At 36.9% G+C, this 23,046-nt stretch overlaps 2 protein-coding genes across 4 annotated transcripts; one reads left to right on the plus strand and one right to left on the minus strand.

The window, feature by feature from the left end:
- Positions 1 to 734: 734 nt before the first annotated feature.
- Positions 735 to 11,810, minus strand: phkg1a (phosphorylase kinase, gamma 1a (muscle)). Its single transcript, XM_056474238.1, has 10 exons — positions 11,669 to 11,810; positions 10,825 to 10,921; positions 9,762 to 9,940; positions 9,621 to 9,675; positions 8,393 to 8,458; positions 6,426 to 6,589; positions 4,590 to 4,680; positions 4,316 to 4,469; positions 2,273 to 2,398; positions 735 to 1,630 (listed from the first exon to the last, which is right to left on the minus strand). Exons 2-10 carry the CDS (start codon positions 10,905 to 10,907, stop codon positions 1,364 to 1,366), a joined length of 1,185 nt encoding a protein of 394 aa, XP_056330213.1. The 5' UTR covers positions 10,908 to 10,921; positions 11,669 to 11,810; the 3' UTR covers positions 735 to 1,363.
- A 2,149-nt stretch (positions 11,811 to 13,959) lies between these two features.
- si:ch73-144d13.7 (gastrula zinc finger protein XlCGF8.2DB) lies at positions 13,960 to 22,556 on the plus strand. 3 transcript variants are annotated; one of them, XM_056474547.1, is made up of 3 exons: positions 13,960 to 14,018; positions 16,794 to 16,910; positions 18,447 to 20,433. In XM_056474547.1, exons 2-3 carry the CDS (start codon positions 16,823 to 16,825, stop codon positions 19,385 to 19,387), a joined length of 1,029 nt encoding a protein of 342 aa, XP_056330522.1. In that variant the 5' UTR covers positions 13,960 to 14,018; positions 16,794 to 16,822; the 3' UTR covers positions 19,388 to 20,433. The 3 variants fall into 3 exon arrangements, 2 of the variants coding, with proteins under 2 accessions (XP_056330522.1, XP_056330521.1); XM_056474546.1 differs by having other exon boundaries at positions 13,969 to 14,018; positions 16,761 to 16,910; positions 18,447 to 20,434; XR_008838975.1 differs by lacking the exons at positions 13,960 to 14,018; positions 18,447 to 20,433 and adding an exon at positions 21,997 to 22,556 and having other exon boundaries at positions 16,822 to 16,910.
- The last annotated feature ends 490 nt before the right edge of the window (positions 22,557 to 23,046 follow it).

Genomic DNA, 23,046 nt, shown 5'->3' on the forward strand with positions numbered 1-23,046 from the left:
AAGGTGAGTAAATCATGACCGAATATTCAGTTTTGGGTGAACTTTCCTTTTATCTGCAGTTTCTCTCATTCTTTTGTTTCACAAGTGAACAATGCTGTTTTTTTTAAATGATTATTAATGTCTTTATCTTTTGTTAGTTTTATAATAAGTGGATTACAGTTGTTATTGCCTGTATCAGTTTCCCTTTTCTTTTCATAACTAATTAATGTGATGAACTGGTGAACCTGGATTCGCTCTATTTTTTTTCTCCGACACTCTCGTCTATTGGTGAAGTTTTTATCCTCGCCACTGGCTTGCTTGGTTTGGTACTTGTGGAGCTGCACATCAATGGATTTGACTTGGACTTTCAGCAGTGAAATTTAACCACACTGGATTGAACTAAACTGAACTCTGACAAATAGACTGACACAGTTTCAATTTACTAGAAATTCAGTGTTAAGCTGCTTTGACACAATAAACAAAACACAATAAACATGAATTGAATATATATATATATATATATATATATATATATATATATATATATATATATATATATATATATATATATATATATATATATATATAAATATATATATATATATATACACACATATACATATATGTATATATATATATGTGCCCCCCCACACTGATCCCAAGCACCATACAATGAATTTATGTCCACATTATGAATTTTTTGTTTTATTATTTCAAATAATTTCATAAAGAACAAATGATCAACATTAGCAGGAGACCTTCAGACATATAGGTTTAATAGACAAAGCTTTCAGTTTCACAAAAGCTTTCAATAACAACATTTAAGCCAATTGCTTAAATCTCTGTGAGAAAATGGATGAATGAAATTAATTATTTAAAGTGCCTAGAGTAAAATGAGTACATTCCTCGCTTTTAAATTGATGGCATGATGTACAATTTGACATTTGTGGAAAATATGGTTTATTGAATAATTTAGTCAGTACTGAAGCCAAAACTGGAAGTAATCCAACAAAAAATATAAGATCCTGGTGCAAAACATTAGTACAAAGCAATGAATATTTGGAGAAAAATCTAAAATAAATATTAAATTACTAGAAATATTGAGGTCATGTAAAAGTTTAATTTAACTGCAGCACATTAAAATTTAAATGAATGCATTGTTTTTCCTCATCTTAAAGATGCTAGGTGACCACACTCTTATTTTAACAACTCTAAATTATAAAATGTTAAAATGCACCAACAGCAAGTGTCCAGTTTCACTGGGAAATGGATAAAAACATTATTTTTCATCATTCATGCCTGGGCACTGTTCTCTCACGTAAAAGTTCTCGAAACCTCTCACCATGTTATACAGTATAAAGCACCGCTGTCTTTTCAACACGTCTTACATCATTCTGAGAGAGGAATCCACTGATTCGGCAGCGAGAGAAAGCAGGATAGCTTTCGGACTGTTCTCAAACAGAGCTGCTCTGTTCTGCGTCTGGCCTTTCTTCACCCAGTGGCCATAAATCTTGAATGCACAGGCGTCTATGAGTTTGCGAATAGGCTTTACTGCATAGGGGTCGCTCTTGATCACTTCTTTAGTAACTGGTTTGGCTCTTCGATAATTGCAGTAAATGCGCATTGTTGCCAGAACTGTCATGCAGATGACCTGGAAAACACATTGAAATTCATATTTGGTAAATAGTATTGCCTTATATGTTATATTGAACTGTTAGCTCACCCAAAATATGAAAATTAAGTTTAATTACTGTCCTTCATGTCATTCCAAAACAAAACAAAAAAACAAACACAAATGAAGATATTTTAGATGAAATCGGAGAGCTCCCTCATCCTCCATAGACAGCAATGGTTTCCGATTTGTTAAAAGTCCAGAAAAATACCAAGAAAAATCCTCAAGACAGACCATATACCTTCAGTGGATACATTGGAATACTATCAAGAACTCAGTCTGAACTCACAAGGAGAGGACGCAAGACTGCACAGATCTTTGTGTAGGTTACTTAATATTGAGGAAAAAGCCCCAATCAGATCACGTCTGCAGCCATGCCTCCGTTTTCCCCCATCCACACTGACACTGAGCAGCAGCGTTTTAGAATGAAAACAGCCTTCAGTGTTTGCAAAAAGCTCCGTTTTCGGTGCTCGAAAACTTCAGGGTAGTGTTAATGGATGGCGTAACCATAGCAAAACGTAAGCGTTTTAAAACTGAACCGTATTAGTGTAATGAGGCCTTAGTTACTTTGTTAATACCATGAATTTGACCTGAACTAATGTGTCAGCAAAGAGCCCCCACCTTGAACTTCCTGTATGGGCTGAAATGTCGCACCTCTGCGACCACATACTGCTGGAAGAAAGGGTGGTTTAAGGCGTCCGTGGCAGTGAAACGTTTCTCTGGATTTACCACCAACATCCTGGAGATCTGAATACAGAAAAAACAACACAGAAGTGAAATTAGTTTAGTACATCTGGCTTGTATTAGCTAATAAAGCTACAATTGAAGAGTAAATTATTAGCCCCTCTGTGAAATGTTCATTATTTATGTGATTATTCAGTGATGTTTAACTGAGAGATATAAAAATAGAATATCTTTAATAGACAATTTGCATGACAGCTACATAATATATTAGTAAATATTTTGCAAGATACTAGTTTTCAGCCTAAAGTGCAATTTAAAGGGGACTTATTATGTCGTTTTACGAGATGAAAAGAACTTGTGAAGTCTGAAATTACAAGGAGAGGATGCAAGATTGAACTGTGTGCACTAGGCTACTTCATATTGAGGAAAAAGCCCCAATCTGCAGCCACGCTTCCATTTCCCCCCATCCACACTAACACAAAGCAGCAGCATTTTAAAATGAAAACGGCCTCTTCAGTGTTTCCAAAGTGCTCGAAAACTCCAGAGTAGTGTACCGGCATACAGCAACCAACACCAGCAGTCAAAAAACCACAACATAACCAGGATCACATCGAAACACTGCCCCCCTCTCACCCACACACTGCACTGTCACGTTCACCACAATCAAGTACTGCAGAGATCGCTGGTGAACTACAATTTAGTCATGAACTACAAATCCTTACATTCCACTACACATACACCAGGTTTCACTTCCACTAATCACACACGCAGCTGAATCCTGTCATTATTAATTGTTTGGACTGACTCGTTTGTTTTTGTATGGTATGTTGTTCATGTGCTGTGTTCCCGTACCTTGCCTTAGTTTCTGTTTTGTTTATTACTGTTCTTTTGATACTTTGATTTTTGGATGTCCTGTTGTTTTTCTGTTTTCTGCACAATTATTTATTCATGCACTTGGATCCCACCTTTTTGTATCGTCTCTTCAACGTACTGTGAGACTGCACTACCTATTAGAGTATGTTTTACTTTTGAAATGGGGTATACGTTCATCCCATTTGGCGTTTTACATTTATCTGAACATAATTAGGTGCTGCTCGTCACTCAGAGAACGCTTCTATGTTTGTTTTTGCTGTCAATTGCAGGAAAAATGATCGATAAATGTGTCATAATAAACCGCTGTGAGTTTAACTGCAGGTGCTGCGTGCAGCGAACACCACCGCACATGCTATCGCTCAGGTCCTACTCTCAACATATAAATAAATCCAAGTAAATGTTAGAATAAAGGCCTGCATTTAACACAAATTTAAAAATGTATCTAAAAAAATTGGGCTTGAAGATGTAATACCATGTCAGGTGACGTTTATTACTTTTTAATGACCTTAATTTTGGCTGATTTCATTTACCTTTTACAACCCCGCGGACACCCTGGTTTTGTAGCCAATCGAAATCAAAATTAAATATTTATTAGGGGGCTAATAATATTAACCTTGGCAGCTTTTAATGTTTTTTTTTGTTTGTTTATTTGTTTTTTGCAGCCAAACTAAAAGAAATAAGGCTTTCTCCAAAATTAAACCATAATAGGAAATACTGTGATCTAAGGAGATGTCCTTGTTCTGTTTTTCCCTCTCCGCTGTCGCCACTGGCTTGCATGGTTCAGGATCTGTAGAGCTGCGCATCGTTGGATTTGCTCTTCAGTATTTGGACTCTCAGTAGTGATTATTAAACCACACTGAACTGAGCTAAACTGAACTGAACTTAAACACTACAAACTGAACTACACTGTTCCTATTTACTGTGACCTTCTATGTGAAGCTGCTTTGACACAATCTACATTGAATAAGCGCTATACAAATAAAGGGGAATTGAATTGAATATCATTTGGAAAATATTTTTTAAAGAATTTAAATTTCACAGGAGGGCTAATAATGTAGTCTACAGGTATAAACCAGTGTGTTCCTTTATTCTGATATTGAGACGCACCAGGTCTTTGACGGTGTCTGACCGGTCATCCCACTCCGGAGAGGTGAACTGGTAGTTTCCTGCCAGGATCATTCGCAGCATCAGCATCTGCTTCCTGTGCCAGAATGGAGGAGAACCTGCAAGAAGGGTGAACATGATCACCCCTGCACTCCAGCTGGAAAACACAACAAACACAACACAGCAAAGTCCAACTTGCTCTAAAAGCAGATTCTAAACTGGTTTCATGCTGGCCATCAAAGCCAATGTTATGCCCTATTTCCAAGCGTCCACTCACAGGTCAACAGCAGCTCCGTAGCCCTGGTGATGAGGATCCATTGAGCATTCGATAATCTCTGGAGCCAAATATCCTGGCGTTCCACACACCTCTATATGGAGATTCACAAGAGCGTTGAATCACAAAATGCATGTCAAAAGAAAAGACAGAATCTTGCGTATTGTATCTTCTCTCATTTGTTTCTTACTCTAGTTGTTGAACAAACCTGGCATTTTTGAGTTAGAGCGATGCGCTAGAGAGTTGCTTTGATCAAATTCGATATAAGTGTCATAAAAAAGGCATAAACGTCAATATACATTCATGTGGAAAAAGTCAAGCAAACAAAATGAAAGGCCACGCAAGCGTAGTGAGGTGAGAGTGCAGAAGCTCTAATGAAAATACTGTGGTAAAATAAATGTCCTTATTTTACAGATGCAATTGCATCAAGTAAATGAGGTACTGCAGCTGTATAAATCTAATTATGAAAATATTTTAAGAAATACCTAGTTTTTGTTGACACATCTGGGACAATCTGATAATTTTTACTACAGACAAACTAGACATGTTGTCTCTTTTCATAATAGTGTGTGGTGATTGGATCGAACCAGCTCTTTCTCATGAATAAAATCAGAAACGCAGAAAATGACGTCACTGTGTACTGGCGACCATTCATCACAAATTTCGCATTTACCTCATGGCTGAGATGTTGCTTTGAAATTTCTTTTTAATCCATCAGAATTCTAATGCATTACTTTGCTACAGAAATCCACATAATCTTTTAAAAGATGTTTTTAGAAGTTCAAATTTAAATCAAATACCACCAAAATACCCATACTACCTTAGAATTGTATGTCCACTTTACAAATATCGTCAAAATTATGAAAACATATGGTTCATATTCCTTAAAGCATAGGGGGCACCCTTGTATGGTCACCAATGAAAACTGAACGCTGGTGGTCATGTCTGGTATTGCAGCCGAACAAAATCTTACTGAAAGCTCATTTTTTGAGATATCAACTTTAAATTTGGAATAAAATTAGTTCAGATATTTTACAGTGAATTTCTGTCAAAATTCAATTTTTAAAGTCAATTTTTTAAATATTATATTAAAATATACTTTTATTGTTTTGTTATTTTCATAAATATAAAGGCACATAATATTTGATTTATTAAAATTGTCATTTTTTTCACTTCAGCTACAACCTGACATCTGTCTTTTTTTAAATAAGACCATGTCTAAATCTTTGCACTAAAGCGTTGGCAGAATGGCATTCATGTAAGTTGTCTACAGTATGTTTTAAAAATTTGGGGAGATAGTTAAGGAGTTAAACTAAAAGAACGAATTTGCTCTAAACAATGCACAAAATACCCAATTTCACTCAATACTGATATATATATATATATATATATATATAAAATCATTATTATTATTATATTTTTTTAGATATTTGTAGCATCTCAAAAAATGTGTTAGGGTTTCATGACTCTTTAAGAGAGGGGTCACCAAACTTGTTCCTGGAGGGCCGGTGTCCTGCAGATTTTAGCTCCAACCCTAATCAAACACACCTGAACAAGCTAATCAAGGTCTTACTAGGTATACTTGAAACACCCAGCCAGGTGTGTTGAGGCAAGTTGGAGCTAAACCCTGCAGGGACACCGGCCCTCCAGGACCGTGATTGGTGACCCCTGCTTTAAGACTAACATGAGACTGTCAGAATGTAGCTGCATCTTTAAAAATATGTTTTTTGCATCTTTAAAAATGTAGTTTTTTGTTTTGCTTTACATCATATAGTAAAACAGGTCATATTGTTAGTCATTTGAGTGATGTATTTGCTCTTTATCAAGCAAGTGACTTACCATTGAGTTTTTGTCCTGGTGCAATCTGCACAGCAAAGCCGAAATCGGTGAGTTTGATGTTCATATCGTCATCCAGAAGGATGTTCTCCGGCTTCAGATCCCTGTGTACAATATTCTGGGAGTGAAGGAACTGAACCACTTCCAACAGGGAGCGCATGATCTTCCTGCAAAATCACAAAATAGTGTGCAAGCAGCACTGTAAAAAATGCTGGCTTTCACACAATTTCTTGTAGTTGTCCCAACACAATTCAATTACGATAATGTTATAGTTTTGACAAATTTAAGTGGATTGAACATAAAACAATTAAGTTGTCCCAAAAAACCCTTAAGTTTGAACAAGAAGCAAAATAAGACTCATTTGTGGGTATATTTCATGCATTTTCTCTTTATTTTCTTTAAAATGGAATGATATACAACAAATATTTTATTTACAGTCAACTGAATCTATTATTAACGCGAATGATTGTAAATGTGGAACTAATAGTTGTTGAACTTAGTGCTGACAATTGATGATAACAGAGCGGACAGTAACAGAGCTGACAGTTTCCACCATTTTGTGGAATGGTGAGATGCTAACCTCAAACCAGATACCACAGGGCATGCCTAAAACTGAATTTAATGCATTTTCAATATACAGTTGAAGTCAGAATTATTAGCCGGTTCTTCAGAAATCATTTCAATATGCTGCTGTTTTTTATTTAAAATTATTATCATCTCATTTTCATCCGGGGCAGGGTCGCAGGGGCAGTAGTCTTAGGAGAGAACCCCAGACTTCCCTCTCCCCAGACACTTCCTCCAGCTCTGAAGCAGATGCCCGAGCCACCTCAGCTGACGTCTCTCGATGTGGAGGAGCAGCGCCTCTACTCAGAGCTCCACCTGGGTGTCAGAGCTCCTCGCTCTATCCATAAGGGTGCACCCTGCCACCCTGCGAAGGAAACTCATTTCGGCCGCTTGTATCCGAGATCTTGTCCTTTCCGTCATGACCCAAAGCTCATGACCATAGTTGAGAGTAGGGACTTAGATAGACCAGTAAATCAAGAGCTTTGCCTTTCGGCTCAGCTCCTTCTTTACCACAACGGACTGGTACATCGAATGCATTACCGCTGTCACTGCACCAATCCGCCTGTCAATCTCACGTTCCATCCTTCCCTCATTCATGAACAAAACCCTAAGATACTTGAACTCCTCCACCTGGGCTAAGGACTTTCCTCCAACCTGGAGATGCCAAACCACCTTTTTCCAGTGGAGCACCATTGCCTCAGACTTGGAGGTGCTGATTCTCATCCCAGCTGCGTTACACTCTGCAGCAGACCATCCCAGTGCATGCTAAAGGTCCATGTTCGATGAAGCCAACAGAACAACATCCTCTGCGAATAACAGATGAAATCCTGTGGTCGCCGAACTGGACCCACTCCAGCCCAAGGCTGTACTTTAAAATTCTGTCCATAAAAATTCTGAAGAGAATTGGTGACAAAGGGCAGCCCTTATGCACTGGAAACAAGTCTGACTTATTGCCGGCAATGCGAACCAAACTCCTGCTCTGTTCATATAGGGACGAGACAGCCCTTAACAGAGCACCTCTGACCCCATACTCCCAGAGCACCTTCCACAGGATGCCACGAGGGACACGTTTGAACGCCTTCTCCAAGTCCACAAAACACATGTGGATTGGTTGGGCATACTCCCATGAACCCTCAAGCACCCTGGTGATGGCATAGATCTGGTCCGGTGTACTATGGCCCGGACGAAATAAGTTGAAAATGGCTGAGTAGTTTTTTCAGCTTTCTTTGACAAACAGAGAGTTCAGAAGAGCAGCAGTTGTCTGGAAACTGTTAAGTTTTTATGACATTATAAATCTTTATCATCACTAGCTAAATAAGAGTATTAATTTCTATAACAGACAACATCCATCAAAGTAATCAACATTGTGTTATAAATGATGTTAATGCTGGTTATATTATACTAACCTTGTCTCTTTTTCACTGAGCGTAACCTTCTCAGTCAGGTAATCAAAAAGCTCTCCTTTCTTCATCCTGTAAGATCAATATTTATAGCATTTAGGTGGCTTTAAAATACAAACATAAACCAAAAACACATCAAATAAATAACGGTAATAATTAGACTATCACACACCTTGCCATGATTTATACAGGAATAACAATGACTATATTTCAAATATTTAGTCATGCATGTTTTGAGCAAGAATCGTTTGATGACATATTAAAAACGGATTGTTTTAGATCCTGTTTCAGGATGACAGTGCATTCCCAAAATAGTAATTAATTGTCATTTTAATCATCTTTGTGGTTTTAAATAAGCTGTATTATTTTATATTATTAATGTAAAATAATCCTGTAAGAACTATCCCAGAGTTGACATTTTCCACCATTGTTTGCTTTAGTTCAAGATGCTATCTTCAAATCAGAGAAGACATGTCATGACTAAAGCAGAATGTTATTAGCCCTCCTGTGAAATTTGGATTATTTTTCAAGAATTTCCCAAGTATAATAGACCAAGGACATTATTATATTATAATTGTCTTCTGGAGAAAGTCTGTTTTTTTGTATGGCTGGAATATATAAGTATATAATGAACATATATACAATAATTATATATTATTTATAATTATATAAACACAGTTAAAGGCTAAATTATGTGCCCCCTGTTCAGTTTTGTTTCTTTTTTAAATATTTCCCAAATGATGTTTAACAGAGCAAGGAAATTTTTACAGTATGTCTGATAATATTTTTTCTTCTGGAGAAAGTCTTATTTGGCTAGAATAAAAGCAGATTTGAATTTTTAAAAAACATTTTAAGGTCAATAATATTAGCCCCCTTAAGTAATATTTATTTTTAGAATCTACAGTACAAACCATCGTTATACAATTATTTCCCTAATTATCCTAAATTGCCTAATTAACCTAGTTAAGCCTTTAAATGTCACTTTAAGCTGTATAGAAGTGTCTTGAAAAATATCTAGTCTAATATTATTTACTGTCATCATGACAAAGATAAAATAAATCCTTTCTATTTATGAGTTATTAAAACTATTTTGTTTAGAATATACAGGGGGGCTAATAATTCAGGACGGCTAATAATTCAGGGGGGCTAATAATTCAGGAGGGCTAATAATTCTGACTTCAACAGCATATTTGGAATATATTAAACAAAATTATACAAAACGAGCTCTACTTACAAGTCAAACACCAAGAAGAAGAAAGCTTTAGTTTCGAAGCAATCCTTCAGCTGAACTGGAGAAACAACGAGTCAAGAATCAGGCATAAATGTACTTGCTTGTGAATTTAAAGCTGCTAGTATTGCAATCTTAGGCTCTTACTGATGTTTTCTTGGCCACAGACTTTCTTCAGGATGTCGATCTCCTTAATTGTGGCGTTCCTGATCTCCTCGATTTCCTCAGGGTTCATTTTATCTGATGGCGTAATGTCTATGACTTTTACGGCATATTCCTGAGTGGTGCGCTTATGGATGCAGCGTCGAACCACACTGCTTACACCCCTGCAGAAACACACACACACATTTAGGCAGCAGCAGTAGTGTTTTCTCAATATGATAAAGGCCAGGGCATATTCACAAAACATCTCATGACAAAAAGTACACTGTTAACAAATTCCTGTAGAATCTACAGTAACTTCAGCAGCAACTTACTGTAAATCAATTACAGCAAAAATACTGTATCTACAGTTGCATTTAGAATTATTAAACCCCCTTTAATTTTTTTTTCTTTTTTAAATATTTCCCAAATTATGTTTAACAGAGCAAGGAAATTTTCACAGTGTGTCTGATAATATTTTTTCTTCTGGAGAAAGTCTTATTTGCTTTGTTTCGACAAGAATAAAATCAGTTTTAAATTTTTAAAAAACATTTTAAGGTCAATATTATTAGCCCCTTTAAGCTTTTTTTTTTTTTTTGATAGTCTACAGAACAAACCATCATTACATAATAACTTGCCTAATTACCCTAACCTGCCTAGTTACCCTAATTAACCTAGTTAAGCCTTTAAATATCACTTTAAGCTGTACAGAAGTGTCTTGAAGAATATCTAGTCAAATATTTTACTGTCATCATGGCAAAGATAAAATAAATCAGTTATTAGAGATGAGTTATTAAAACTATTATGTGCAGAAATGTGTTGAAAAAATCTTCTCTCTGTTAAACAGAAATTGGGGGAAAAAATCTAAAAAGAACTGTCAATTTGGCACAATATTTAAATTAAATAAAAAAAAAGAGAGGAATGTAATGTATGTAAGAAAATAAAAAATAAAAAACATTTGCATTACCATCGCACAAAACTAACAAGAATATATTTTGCAAAATGGCATGAAAATGATTGCCTGGGCACTTATGGTCCTCAGTAAAATATCAATACAGTACTACAGTACCTTCCAAGGATCTCTTTTGGATCATATTTCTGATAAAAGTCTTGTGCTCCGGCCCAGTCTGGAATTTCATCTTCTTTGGTCATTATTATTGACTCTCCTGTAAGAAAAAAAAACACAAAAGAAAATAGGCTATTGCAAACCTACAGGATACAAAATTCACTCAGACATACATTTTTATATTTATTAAACTCAAGATGAATAAATAGTAGTGTAATATCATTAAATAATCTAATATAATTTAATAACCCACACAGGTAACACTTTATAATAACACTATGAATCATTTATTAAGCATTAGCAAATAGTGAATTCATTATCTGTTAAGCATTAACTTTATTAAGTAAGCAGTTTATAACTGCAGATACAAATGCTGTATTATTGACTTATAAACACATTTATAATGTGCTTAATAAACGTACTTTCATACTTTGTTAATGATTTATTTTTCATTCCTAAATGAAGTATTGCATTATTTACAAACCAGTTATTTAAGCATGGTTGGTGGTTTTTTAAGATCATATTCAGAATGAGTAATTGATTAATAAAATACGGTACAAACTGTCCTACGCCGGCTTACTTACGGCTCGGAAACATAATGTCCGCGGTTTTATTTGTGTTAATGCTATTGCTAGCAGCGTTCCGACATTGAAACTACACATTTATGAAGATATAATTGATCGAAATGATGATGATTTTCTGTCAGCAACTCGCTGTGTTTATAAGCTTAAGCACCGGCAGCTCCTCATCATTAGTCCGAGCTGCAGCATCATGGACGGCGGCGGCGTGACGGAAATCTGGTTAGCGGATTACAAGGACAAACTCGCTTCGTTTACGTTTAACATACCTGTTACAGTCCGTGTTTTCCTCTCGATTCAACAGCTGTGCTCTCCTTCGAGCGGTCAGTCCATGTCCCAGTCTTCCTGTATTAATAAACCGTCTCATATATGACGGGTCTGCAGCCTTCGACAACACAGCGCCGAAAGGGCAACTGTGAATGTCAAGATCCAAAAATAAAAGCCGTATTAAAGACAGGGACAGTTCCATATCCTATTACCACTTACCGTTATACACATAATTTGAATAAGTAATACTTAGATTTCTTTTAAAATAAATGTCAGTTCAGATACACGCAAATTCATACTCCATATTTATAATTTTATTAATTACATTGGAGGTGATCTGTTATTATTGAAGCTATGATGATGCCTGTATAGGTTTTTTCTACCAATCAAAATAAAATAATGCAGGCTATGAATTACAGTCATGTTAAAAAAGTAAAAAACAACAACATAAGTAAGTAAATACAAAATACTTCATGAATATAGTGGCCATGCTGCCCCTGGAGTTGTGCCGGTGTGTTGCCGTTTAACAAAATGTAGCCTACCTGAAATTTTGTTCAGTGTTGAATCTCTTAAAGCTAATATTTATACATTTCTTAAAGCGTATGGTAATCCTTTTCTTATTGTTTAAGGCTTGGCAATTGTGTTACTTTTCATTCATTCATTTTTATTTCGCCTTAGTCCCTTAATCTGGGGTCAGCACAGTGGAATGAACCGCCAACTTATCCAGCATGTTTTACACAGCAGATGCCCTTCCAGCTGCCACCCATCTCTGGGAAACATCTATACACACTCATACTAGGGTCAATTTAGCCTTTACAAATTCACCTGTACCGCATATCTTTGGACTGTGGGGGAACCGGAGCACCTGGAGGAAACCTGGAGTAAAACAGTTTTAAATGTGATGAGATGTCTGCAGCTGGAAGGAGGAAGATTTGGGGTGTTTAGCTATTTACACGGATGGGTCAAAGAACCCTGAAAATGGACAAACTGGGGTGGCATTTGGAATACCAGAATTAGGATTTAGTGTGCAGAAAAGATTAACTAATAATTTATCTGTATTTACAGTAGAAATAGTGGGTGTATGGCTGGCCCTACAGTGGATTGAAGAATCCAGACCTGATAAGGTTGCATTATGTACAGATTCCAGAGCTGTTCTAAAAAGTGTAAAAACATTTAAATCGCAATCAAGAGAAGACCTAGTGGAGGTACTGGAATGCTACACACGAATCTGCCAGAGCGGGATAAAGGTAATATTTACATGGTACCAGCACATGTAGGGATTAAAGGAAATGAAGCGGTGGATAATTTAGCAAAGGAAGCCAGTAGCAGGACAGAAGTAGAAGTATACATAAACATAAGTAAAGCAGATGCTAACCCTGCTGAAAAATCCAGCTTAAACCAGCCTAGGCTGGTTGGCTGGTTTTAGCTGGTTGACCAGCCTGGTTTTAGAGGGGTTTTGGCCATTTCCAGGCTAGTCTTAGCTGGTCAGGCTGGAAAATGACCAGCTAAATCCAGCTAAGACCAGCTTGACCAGCCTGGTTTAAGCTGGACATAGCTGGTTTTGGCTGGGCTCCCAGCCTGTCTAGGCTGGTCAAGCTGGTTTTAGCTGGTCATTTTCCAGCCTGACCAGCTAAGACTAGCCTGGAAATGGCCAAAACCCCTCTAAAACCAGGCTGGTCAACCAGCTAAAACCAGCCAACCAGCCTAGGCTGGTTTAAACTAGTTTTTTTTCAGTAGGGAAAACAATGATTTGGGATAAAATTATGGGAAAATGGCAGAAAAGTTTGGATGAAGAGAAGAAAGGAAGACATTTATATAGTACTCAACAGAAGGTTGGGCTATTGAAAGAAATCGAAAAGAAGAAATTATTATAACTAGGATGAGCACTGGACATTGTAGATTAAACAAGTACTTACTTATGATAGGTAAACACATATCTGGAAGGTGTGAATATTGTAATATTATTGAATCTGTGGAACATGTGGTGCTCGAGTGTAAACAATATGACAATGAAAAATGAAGGGAAATGGGGTTTCCATGGTGCACCCTAAAGGATATATTAGGAAAAACAACACGAGACATTACGTCACAGTTATTATATTTCTTAGAGGTCACAAATAGGATATAGAGTGTAATATGTATAGTTAATGTATGAAGAAATGGGTGGAGAGGGGAATACAAAATAATAGGGCACAGTAGTTATCTCTGTCCAAATCCAGTCCACACTCCAGTGTAGAAGGGGGCGGTAATGCAGCATTGAATTTAGATGCCAACCGCCGTTAAATATCAAAGAAGAAGACGTCATAATACAGCGCCGCACTGCTGCATCTGTGGTGTTTCGGCTGAAGGAAGGTAAAATTTTACAAGAACCATAAAACGATGACTATTGAGTCCAACATTAACGTGTGTTATTCTGTATTCATGAACGTTATGTGTAACAGAAATGCGGCGTCCCATTTCTCTCAGTTTAATAGAAACACGACTTCAGTCACTGACAAGCAGAGACGAGAGAAACGGAGCTTTTACAGGAACCCCGAGTCAACTGAACCGAATGATTCTCAAAGTGATTCAGTGCGTTTTGAGTCGACTCCTGGAGTAACGTTGGTTGGATTTGGTTATTGACCATTTAAACACGACCCAGGATAGTTTGGTTCTTCAAAGCTCATCCAGAGTTGTTGTCACAGCAATGGGTCTGTAAACTCAAACCTGTTATATAAAGAAGATGTAAAGTGAAAGTATGCGCTGTAACTTTCTTCAAAGGGTATTATATTAAATTATTTTTTTTACAATCCTTAACAATTTTTTAACAAGTCATTATTTTAAAACAATCCTTTAAAAAAAAAATGAATTAAAACTGTTATGTAACTCACAGCTTCAGTTCCCCCGCAGGTCCAAACACATGTGCTATAAATGAATTGGGTAAGCTAAATTGGCTGTAGTGTATGTATGTGTGTGAGTGGGAGTGTATGAGTGTTTCCCAGTAATGAGTTGCAGCTGGAAGGCCATCTGCTGTGTAAAATATATGCTGGATAAGTTGGCGGTTCATTCCGCTGTGGCGACCCCTGATGAAGCCGAAAAGAAAATGAATGAAACCTACACTCAAACATAAAAGAAAAGAAAAAACTGTCAGGCGGTGGTATTTTATCTAAAAATAACTTCATATACCAGTGTGTAGTATAATGATTAAGATGATGATGATAATAATTATGCTTACAGTAATAATAAATATACCAACCTTTACCTTATGGACAGGTGGAAGGTGAACAAACTCCAGGGTAAGGCTAATGCGCTGCCCTTTAATGCATTTAAAAAGATTTGCGACCGACAAAAAAGAGGTTTTAACAAAAGCTCCGCCTATCAACAAACGTCTATTATATTCAACACACATATTAAAGTATTTTATTAAACTAACCCACTGATCTATATAATAATAAATATAATACATTGGATATATTTATATTATATTGTATTATATTATATTATATTAGATTATATTATATTAGATTAGATTATAGATTAATGGTAGCCTTCTGTCTAAAAAACAAAAATGTGTTTTGTTAATATAAATAATAGCCACTGCCCTATCTTATGCAGTAAAATCCTCCTTTTAGACCTGGCATTATAAGTGCTGATGTTGCCTTCGTTGTTTAGTCCTGTGGTTATTTCGACATGCAGCCAGGGGCGAGGCCAGAAATGTAAAAACTATTTTTGAGTGTCCCATTCTTTTGCAAAAATAAATAAATAAATTGCAGAAACATGTCAAGAATCCGAAATCATTCACGCTTTCAGGAGGCCAGTCGAAAACTGAACCTGTAATTCAGCAATAAATGCATAAATATAAGCATTTTTAAACTGTGATTCGGATACTGAATTTATTTTTTATTTATTAAGCTAGAAACAACAAAAAAGACAATGAAAATATGCCAACAGAATCTGGGTGTTTATTTGCATTATCACGGGCTGTGGTAAGCTTGTTGCCAATTCATCCATTGCAGAGTAACGGTGATCCAGTAGCCATTAGCTAGTTTGAGTAATTGTTTATGTAAATTAGATTTATATTATTTCAAAATACAAACTAAGACATCATTAAAAACGTATCTTGACTTCATGACATTATTCTGCATTAATCACCCCTGTAGAAAACACTTCGCAGAATCTCAATGCAAAGTCATTATGCGCCAGTAGGCGGGGCACACAGATCAGTAATGATGACCAGTGAAGAAAGTAGAACAGTAAACGGCGCCGTTATAAGTTTAAATGCAACCAAATAATCTATAGGCCTTCATTTGATTAAATAAAGTGAAGTACAAGTGTACTGAATTAAGCCCATTTATGAAAAAATAAGTTGATGCTTAAGAACTGCAAATAAGCAGTGTTAAGCCTAAAGCTACTCTTAAAGAAATACATATAAATACTGTCACATTTCTTTTCTTAAAAAGTAACTAACACAATTAGCAACTTCTTAAGTGACTTTAGCTTGTAATGTAGGCCTATTACTGTCCCCCAACACTGCAAATAAGATCAACATATGTCCTGTTATATTTTTCAGACCTTTGAAATGTAAAACTCCAAACGATCGCCTAAACAAGATTAGTATACTATCTAGACTACTACGTTACAATGAAACTAGCAATTTCATTTAATGCTGAAAACAAGTTAAAGCAGAATAATATATTATTACAGCTCTCTCATAATACTCATTTGTCATTTTATTACTGATGTCCTTGACCAGTAAATCAGAATAGTCCGCTGGCCAGCACTTTTGGTTTAGTTTTCAGAGCTGCTGCCAACTCTAGTCAAAAACAGCGCTCATCAGTGCAAAGTGCGGAGTTAAGACCATTTTTGTGCGGAGGGGGGAGTTTAAATTTGATTGACAAACTCACAATAAATAAAGTGTTCTGTTAATCAACAACATTAAATGACATTCATATTCAGCCTTAAATCCCGTGCACACTGGGACGCTATTTGCTTGCGTCTGTCGACGTTTATTTTTAATAAAAAAATATTAGTTTTATTTTCAACTGCAGATGCTTTCATTCAGAGTTTGATGTTTGAGACACAGCCAGAGGTTTAGTTTGCGTTTGATTCCCTCAGTGTCAACGATCGTCTTCATCTTGATCTCGACAGATTGTCCAAACCTTCAGGAAAGCCGGTTCATGATGCCGTTTATTAAGGAGGAGAGCGAAGACGTGAGGATTGAAGAAGCTTTCAGAGTCAAACATGAAGATCCCGAGGAACAAACAGGTTGGTTTTCATCCTCAAAGCTCCGCAGACAAACAGTAATAAGTCCTTTACTTGAGCAGAAGAGTCATTACATCACACAGGAAATCAGCTACTGTAATACAGAAGGAGTCTAAACAAAACATTCAGTGTGACGTTACATACAAAATGCACTCAAGTACAGAAAAGAATGAACACTTAGGTATGTGTTAACAGTATTATAATAAAAACAAGCAACAAACTCAAAATTCTGGAATTAAAGCTGCTGTATGTAAGTTTCTGAGCATGAAAATACCGTGATATGTTTGCAGATATTTAAGAAACTTCTAAGGGAACGTTCTTGTTTATTCAATTCAAGTCATCTTTATTCCTCTAGCGCTTTTTACAATGTAGATTGTGTCAAAGCAGCTTAACATAGAAGCTATACTAAATTGAAACTGTCAGTCCAATTAAACTGAATTGAATTGAAAAATTGAACACCAAAGTCTATTTGTTGTGTGTGCTTCGCGCAGGCATGGGTAAACTCGATCCTCGAGGGCCGGTGTCCCTGTTAGACTTTGCTCCAACACTAATCAAACACACCTGAACACCCTAATTAGTGTCTTCAAGATCACTAGAAAGCTACAAGCAGGTGTGTTTGATTAGGGTTGGAGCAAAACTATGCAGGGACACCGGCCCTCCAGGATCGAGTTTGCCCATCCCTGGCTTAGCGGAAGAACTTGCAATGATTTGGAGAAAGTGGAAAACACAATTGAGAACCGCTGGTCTGGACAATGAAAGCATCTCTGAAAGATTGCGTTCATGACCAAAATGTGGCCTCTGGTGGACAGTAGCAGATTCTGAGATGAGACGCAGATTCAGAGTTCCACATGAGGTTATTAATTAGCGAATAATATGAATATCACTAGGTGAGCAGGTCATATTGTAACCGCGTGTCCTAACAACATGTGACAAGATACACAGTGATGAGCAATTTGGCTGTTTGCAACATTAACAGAAGCACAGAATAGTGTACTCACTCACTAAAGCAACACCCATACACACTCATACACCACAGACAATTTAGCTTACCCAATTCCGCTATACCACATGTCTTTGGACTGTGGGGGAAACCGGAGCACCTGGAAACCCACGCCAACACAGGGAGAACATGCAAACTCCACACAGAAACACCAACTGACCCAGCCGAGGCTCGAACCAGCGACCTTTTTGCTGTGAGGCGACCGTGCTACCCATTGCGCCACCGTGACACCCATGTATAAAAGGTAAAAGGTCCCAGAGTTAACAGCTGTAGGGTGACCGTAAATGTGTTGAAAAGGTACAAATGTATTCAGAAGTCTTTCCCACGAAACATAGTTTGTCATAATTAGATTAGGATTTAACTGCTAAAAGGGATGTAAACGTAAGCATCCCGCTGACTTTTAAGACATGTCAAGTTGTGTTCAGCAGAAAAATGGAAATTCATACATGTTTGGCACGTGTTGAGGGTGAGTAAATGATGAGGATATTTATATTTACCTTCATTTGTGTTCCTAAATCATGCGCTTCTTTGTGTCTTAGACCTGATGATCCTGAAGAAAGAAACTCAACATGTGAATGAAATCGAAGAGAGAGATCTACACGACAAACAGCACGATTTGATCAATATGGGAAAGGCTTTCAGTGGTTCAAAGTTAAAAAAGCCTCAGAAGAAAGGAAATCAGAGTAGTTTCACCTGTAAGGTGTGTGCAAGGAGTTTCAGTAAAAAGGGAATTCTTAAAGTCCACATGATTGTTCACACCAGAGAGAAGCCGTTCACCTGCCGGCAGTGTGGACAGAGCTTCCCACGCAAGGAAAGCTTTAAGATTCACATGAACATTCACACCGGAGAGAGGCCGTTCACATGCGTTCATTGCGGAAAGAGCTTCGCGCACAAAGGAACTCTTTATACGCACACGAAAATCCACACCGGAGAGAAGACGTACACCTGCAAACTCTGTGGGAAAACGTCAAATCGGAAAGGCAACCTTCAGACTCACATGAGAGTTCACACCGGAGAGAAGCCCTTCACCTGCTCTCAGTGCCAAAAGAGTTTCACACGTAAAGAAAGCCTCAGCAAGCACATGTTGTCTCATTTTCGAGAGAGCCATTTCAAGTGCCGTCAGTGCGGAGTGACCTTCACGGACAGAAATCAGCTCGAGAGTCACGTAGTAACTCACACCGGACGCGAGCTGTTTATGTGCCGTCTCTGTGGAATTGGCTGCACAAACAGAGCCAACCTCAAGATTCACATGAGAGTTCACACGGGGGAGAGACCGTACAGCTGCCAACACTGCGGGAAGAGCTTCTCAAGACTAGCAACTCTTAAAAACCACAGCAGAATCCACACCGGAGAGAAGCCGTACACCTGCACACAGTGTGGAAGGAGCTTCACGCACAGAGGAAACTTTAATACCCACAGACGGATTCACACTGGAGAGAGGTCTTTCAGGAGCCTTCTGTGCACCGTCACTGTGGAGTAAGATACACAAGCGGAGAAATCACTGAACTAACATGAGAATTACAGCTCTGAGGTAGTCTTTTATTATTGAAAGGGGGAGAGGAGAGGAACTGGCAACTCATTCTTGCAGGAAACTGCAGTTTTCTCTTTAAAGTCTTTCTCCACACTGCAAACAAGCTTTCTTACTCAGAGGTTTTGTCTTGTTTCTGGTCCAAATATCTACAGATGTTTTCTAGACATGCAAAAATGGACTTGTTTTCAGTAATAGTGTCAAAATTAAATGAGGTTTTGCTTGAAGCAAGCAAAATAATCTGCTAATAGGTTAGCGAAATAGTGTCAATCATTTTCCTTCAGCTTAGTCCCCTTTTTTCATCAAGAGTCGCCACAATGGAATGAACCGCCAACTTATCCAGCGTATGCTTCATACAGATGCCCTTCCAGCCGCAACCCAGCAGTGGGAAACACCCATACACACTCATTCACACACACACTCATACACTACAGCCAATTTAGCTCATCAATTCCCCTGTAGTGCATGTGTTTGGGGAGGACATGCAAACTCCACACAGAAACAGCAACTGACCCAGCCAGGGCTCACACCTGCGTCCTTACTGTGAGGCTACCGTGCTAACCACTGACAAATAATGTCATTTTAAAGCGAAAACATTGTGATTTTGCTTGTTATAAGGAAAAACTTAACCAATGCATGTAGTCACTCATGTCCACGATTTGAAGAGGAGTGAAAGAGGACACTTGTGGATTTTGAGTGTGTGTTTAAACAGAAAAACACACTTAATAATATGTAAAGATGTCCGTCTTGGCCTGTTTTATTTTACATAACTAATTTTCTCTTAAATGAGATTAAAGAGTGATGAAAGCAGTTGAACTCCTTCATTATAGACCTGTGCTTTACTGAAGTGACGCCTCTGTTATTTAATATGAATCAAACAAAACATCTAAATGAGAGATTCATTCGCTGCACTTCACTGAAGAACTGCAGTAACTTTAATAAGAATTTATATTTCAATTATACAGTGAAGAAATAATATTCAATAGATCAGAATTTCTGTGTATTAGGCCATTCATTTTAATAGGGTTAAAACTTCAGACATTTCATTTATTGAACTTTTTCCTAATGTATGGTATTATTTTATTATATAGTTTATCATTTTTAATATGTATATAATAATCCCTCTTTTTGGGAGTGTGTTGCAGCCATCAAACCTTTGTACTTGCTAATCAAAAGAGGTATTAATGAATTAGGAAATCACATAAGCATCTGGGGAAACATCCCATTATTTGCATATGGGCCATCGTACACACAACACTTCCCGACTCTGTAAAGTCATGTTTATTTAGCTTTTCTTGTGTGAAAATTCTTTCAAAAATTGTTGGGATGCAAGAAAATGAAAATTTGGGACTCAAACCAGGAACTGTGGGTGCACTTGTACTAAAGTGAAAAACTAAAATTGTTAGTAATTATTTATCATTCGTTCATTTCCTGTTCAGCTTATTAATCTGGGGTCTCCACAACGGAACGAACCGCCAATTTCTCCAGCATATGTTTTACGCAGCGGATGCCTTTCCAACACTGGAAAACACCCAAACACTCTTGCATTCACACACACTCATACACTACGGACAATTTAGTTCATCAAGCGCCACAGTGTCACCCAAGTAGAATAATCATAAGTTTTAATTAAACATTTACTTAGATCAAACACACACACACACACACAGTTGGTTGCCTGTAAATATATAGATATGCAAAATCATGACACTTTCTTAACACCTAACAACATATACTGTTTAGTCGGAGACACACACACACACACCACACCCATCAGATGTTATCCATACCGGATATCTTACTCAGTCGTATTGCCTATCGGTTGGTGAATGTTCTCCTTATCAACGAACACACACACACCAAACACACAGTCAAGTGTTTCAAGTATTCCAAATGAAAAACAGGAAGTTTTAAGGAAAAATATCCTATTTGGATGTTAATGTGGAACATTACTATTTAATATTACATTAAATTTAATTACACTATAATTACACACTAGTTTTAAAGGTCACACAACATGCATAATAACAGGAACTAAATAAGACACAAAGTAGATTTTTTTTTATTAATTTGGATATTTTAATTAGTGAACATCTCTACATTGCTAGTATACATTTAAAGGGATAGTTCACTTAAAAAAGCACTATTTAATCACCCTCGAGTAGTCTCGAACCTAAAGAAGATGTGTTTCAGAAAGCTGAAAACCGCATTGACTTCAATAGGAGGAAAATCAAACACTGGGAGTCAGTGGTTTTTCATCTTTATTCAAAATAACTTCTTTTGTGTTTGACAGAAGAAAGAAACTCATAAAGGGTTAAAACAAGAGAATGTGATGACTGAACTTTCGTGTTTGGGTGAACTTTCCCTTTAAGTTACCATTGTGATCTTTTCCCATCTAAAAGTAGTCAAACCTGTCAAAAACAAGATTAATCTGGTAGCTGAAACTGTTTCTCCAGTCTTCTGTCATGAATGTAAAGAAACCAACATGTAAGCATGAAAGCATTCACACATTTACACATGACACAGACAGTGTGATCATCTTCTCTGTGTTTACTCCTCAGGTTTTGATGGCCTCCGGGAGCGGCTCGGTCACCAAGCACTACATCTCTTGATTACTTTAAAGAGATAAGTTCACCCAAAACTGAACATTTACTCTCCCTCGAGTGCTTTCAAACCTTTATGAGTTTTGAACACAAAAGAAGTTGTTTTGAAGAATGTTAAAACCATTGACATAAATAGCAGGAAAAACAAATACTATGGAAGTCAATGGTTACACGTTTGCAGCTCTCCTCAGAATATCTTCTCCTGTGTTCAACAGAAGAAAGAAAAGCTTTGAAACAAGTAAAGCGAGAGTAAATGATGACAGAATTTTCATTTTTGGGTGAACTGTCCCTTTAAACATTAAATACAGTATGTTTGACTACAGTACTGTATTACTGAAGTGCGCAGTCCTGTCCTGAAATAAAATACAGTTTCCAAACAAATATCACACATCTTCAAACACTAGTAAATCTCTAATAAACAACTTACACTGATAAATCTCTTTTATTTACAATACATTTCAGTATTGTGTTGTACTCTTTTATTAGAACATTTCCAGTTCAGAAGATGCAATATATTTTCCCCCACTTATAAAAATAAAATTATATATATATATATATATTCTCATTTTACTTGTCCCATTAATCCAGAGTTGTAATATTATCCTCCAGAGATGATCAGTGTTGCTCTAAAACATTTGCACTTCTCTCAGAGTTTTTGTTGTTTCTAGTCCAAATATCTAAACATTTCTAAATCAATTTCTTAATTCTAGACAAGCGAATAAATATTGTCTTTTTTTTAATTATATGCAGAAATTGGCTTTTTTTTTTAAGCAAAATGATTTGCCAATGGGGTCAGCTTAAAAATAATATTATATATTATAATTATTATTTCATTATTTTAATATTATTATCATTTTAAGGAAAACTGACTTAATTTTGATGTATTATTTCTGGAAACAGGACAATGGTTTCTTTTATCTTAGTCATTTCACCTATGAGTGCTGTGATGGCAGCTAATAGAGCTCGGTTAGGAGGATCCTCCTCATCACCGCTGGACTCGTTGGGCTG

The sequence above is a fragment of the Danio aesculapii genome, chromosome 15 (genome assembly GCF_903798145.1).
Source record: "Danio aesculapii chromosome 15, fDanAes4.1, whole genome shotgun sequence".
NCBI lineage: Eukaryota > Metazoa > Chordata > Actinopteri > Cypriniformes > Danionidae > Danio > Danio aesculapii.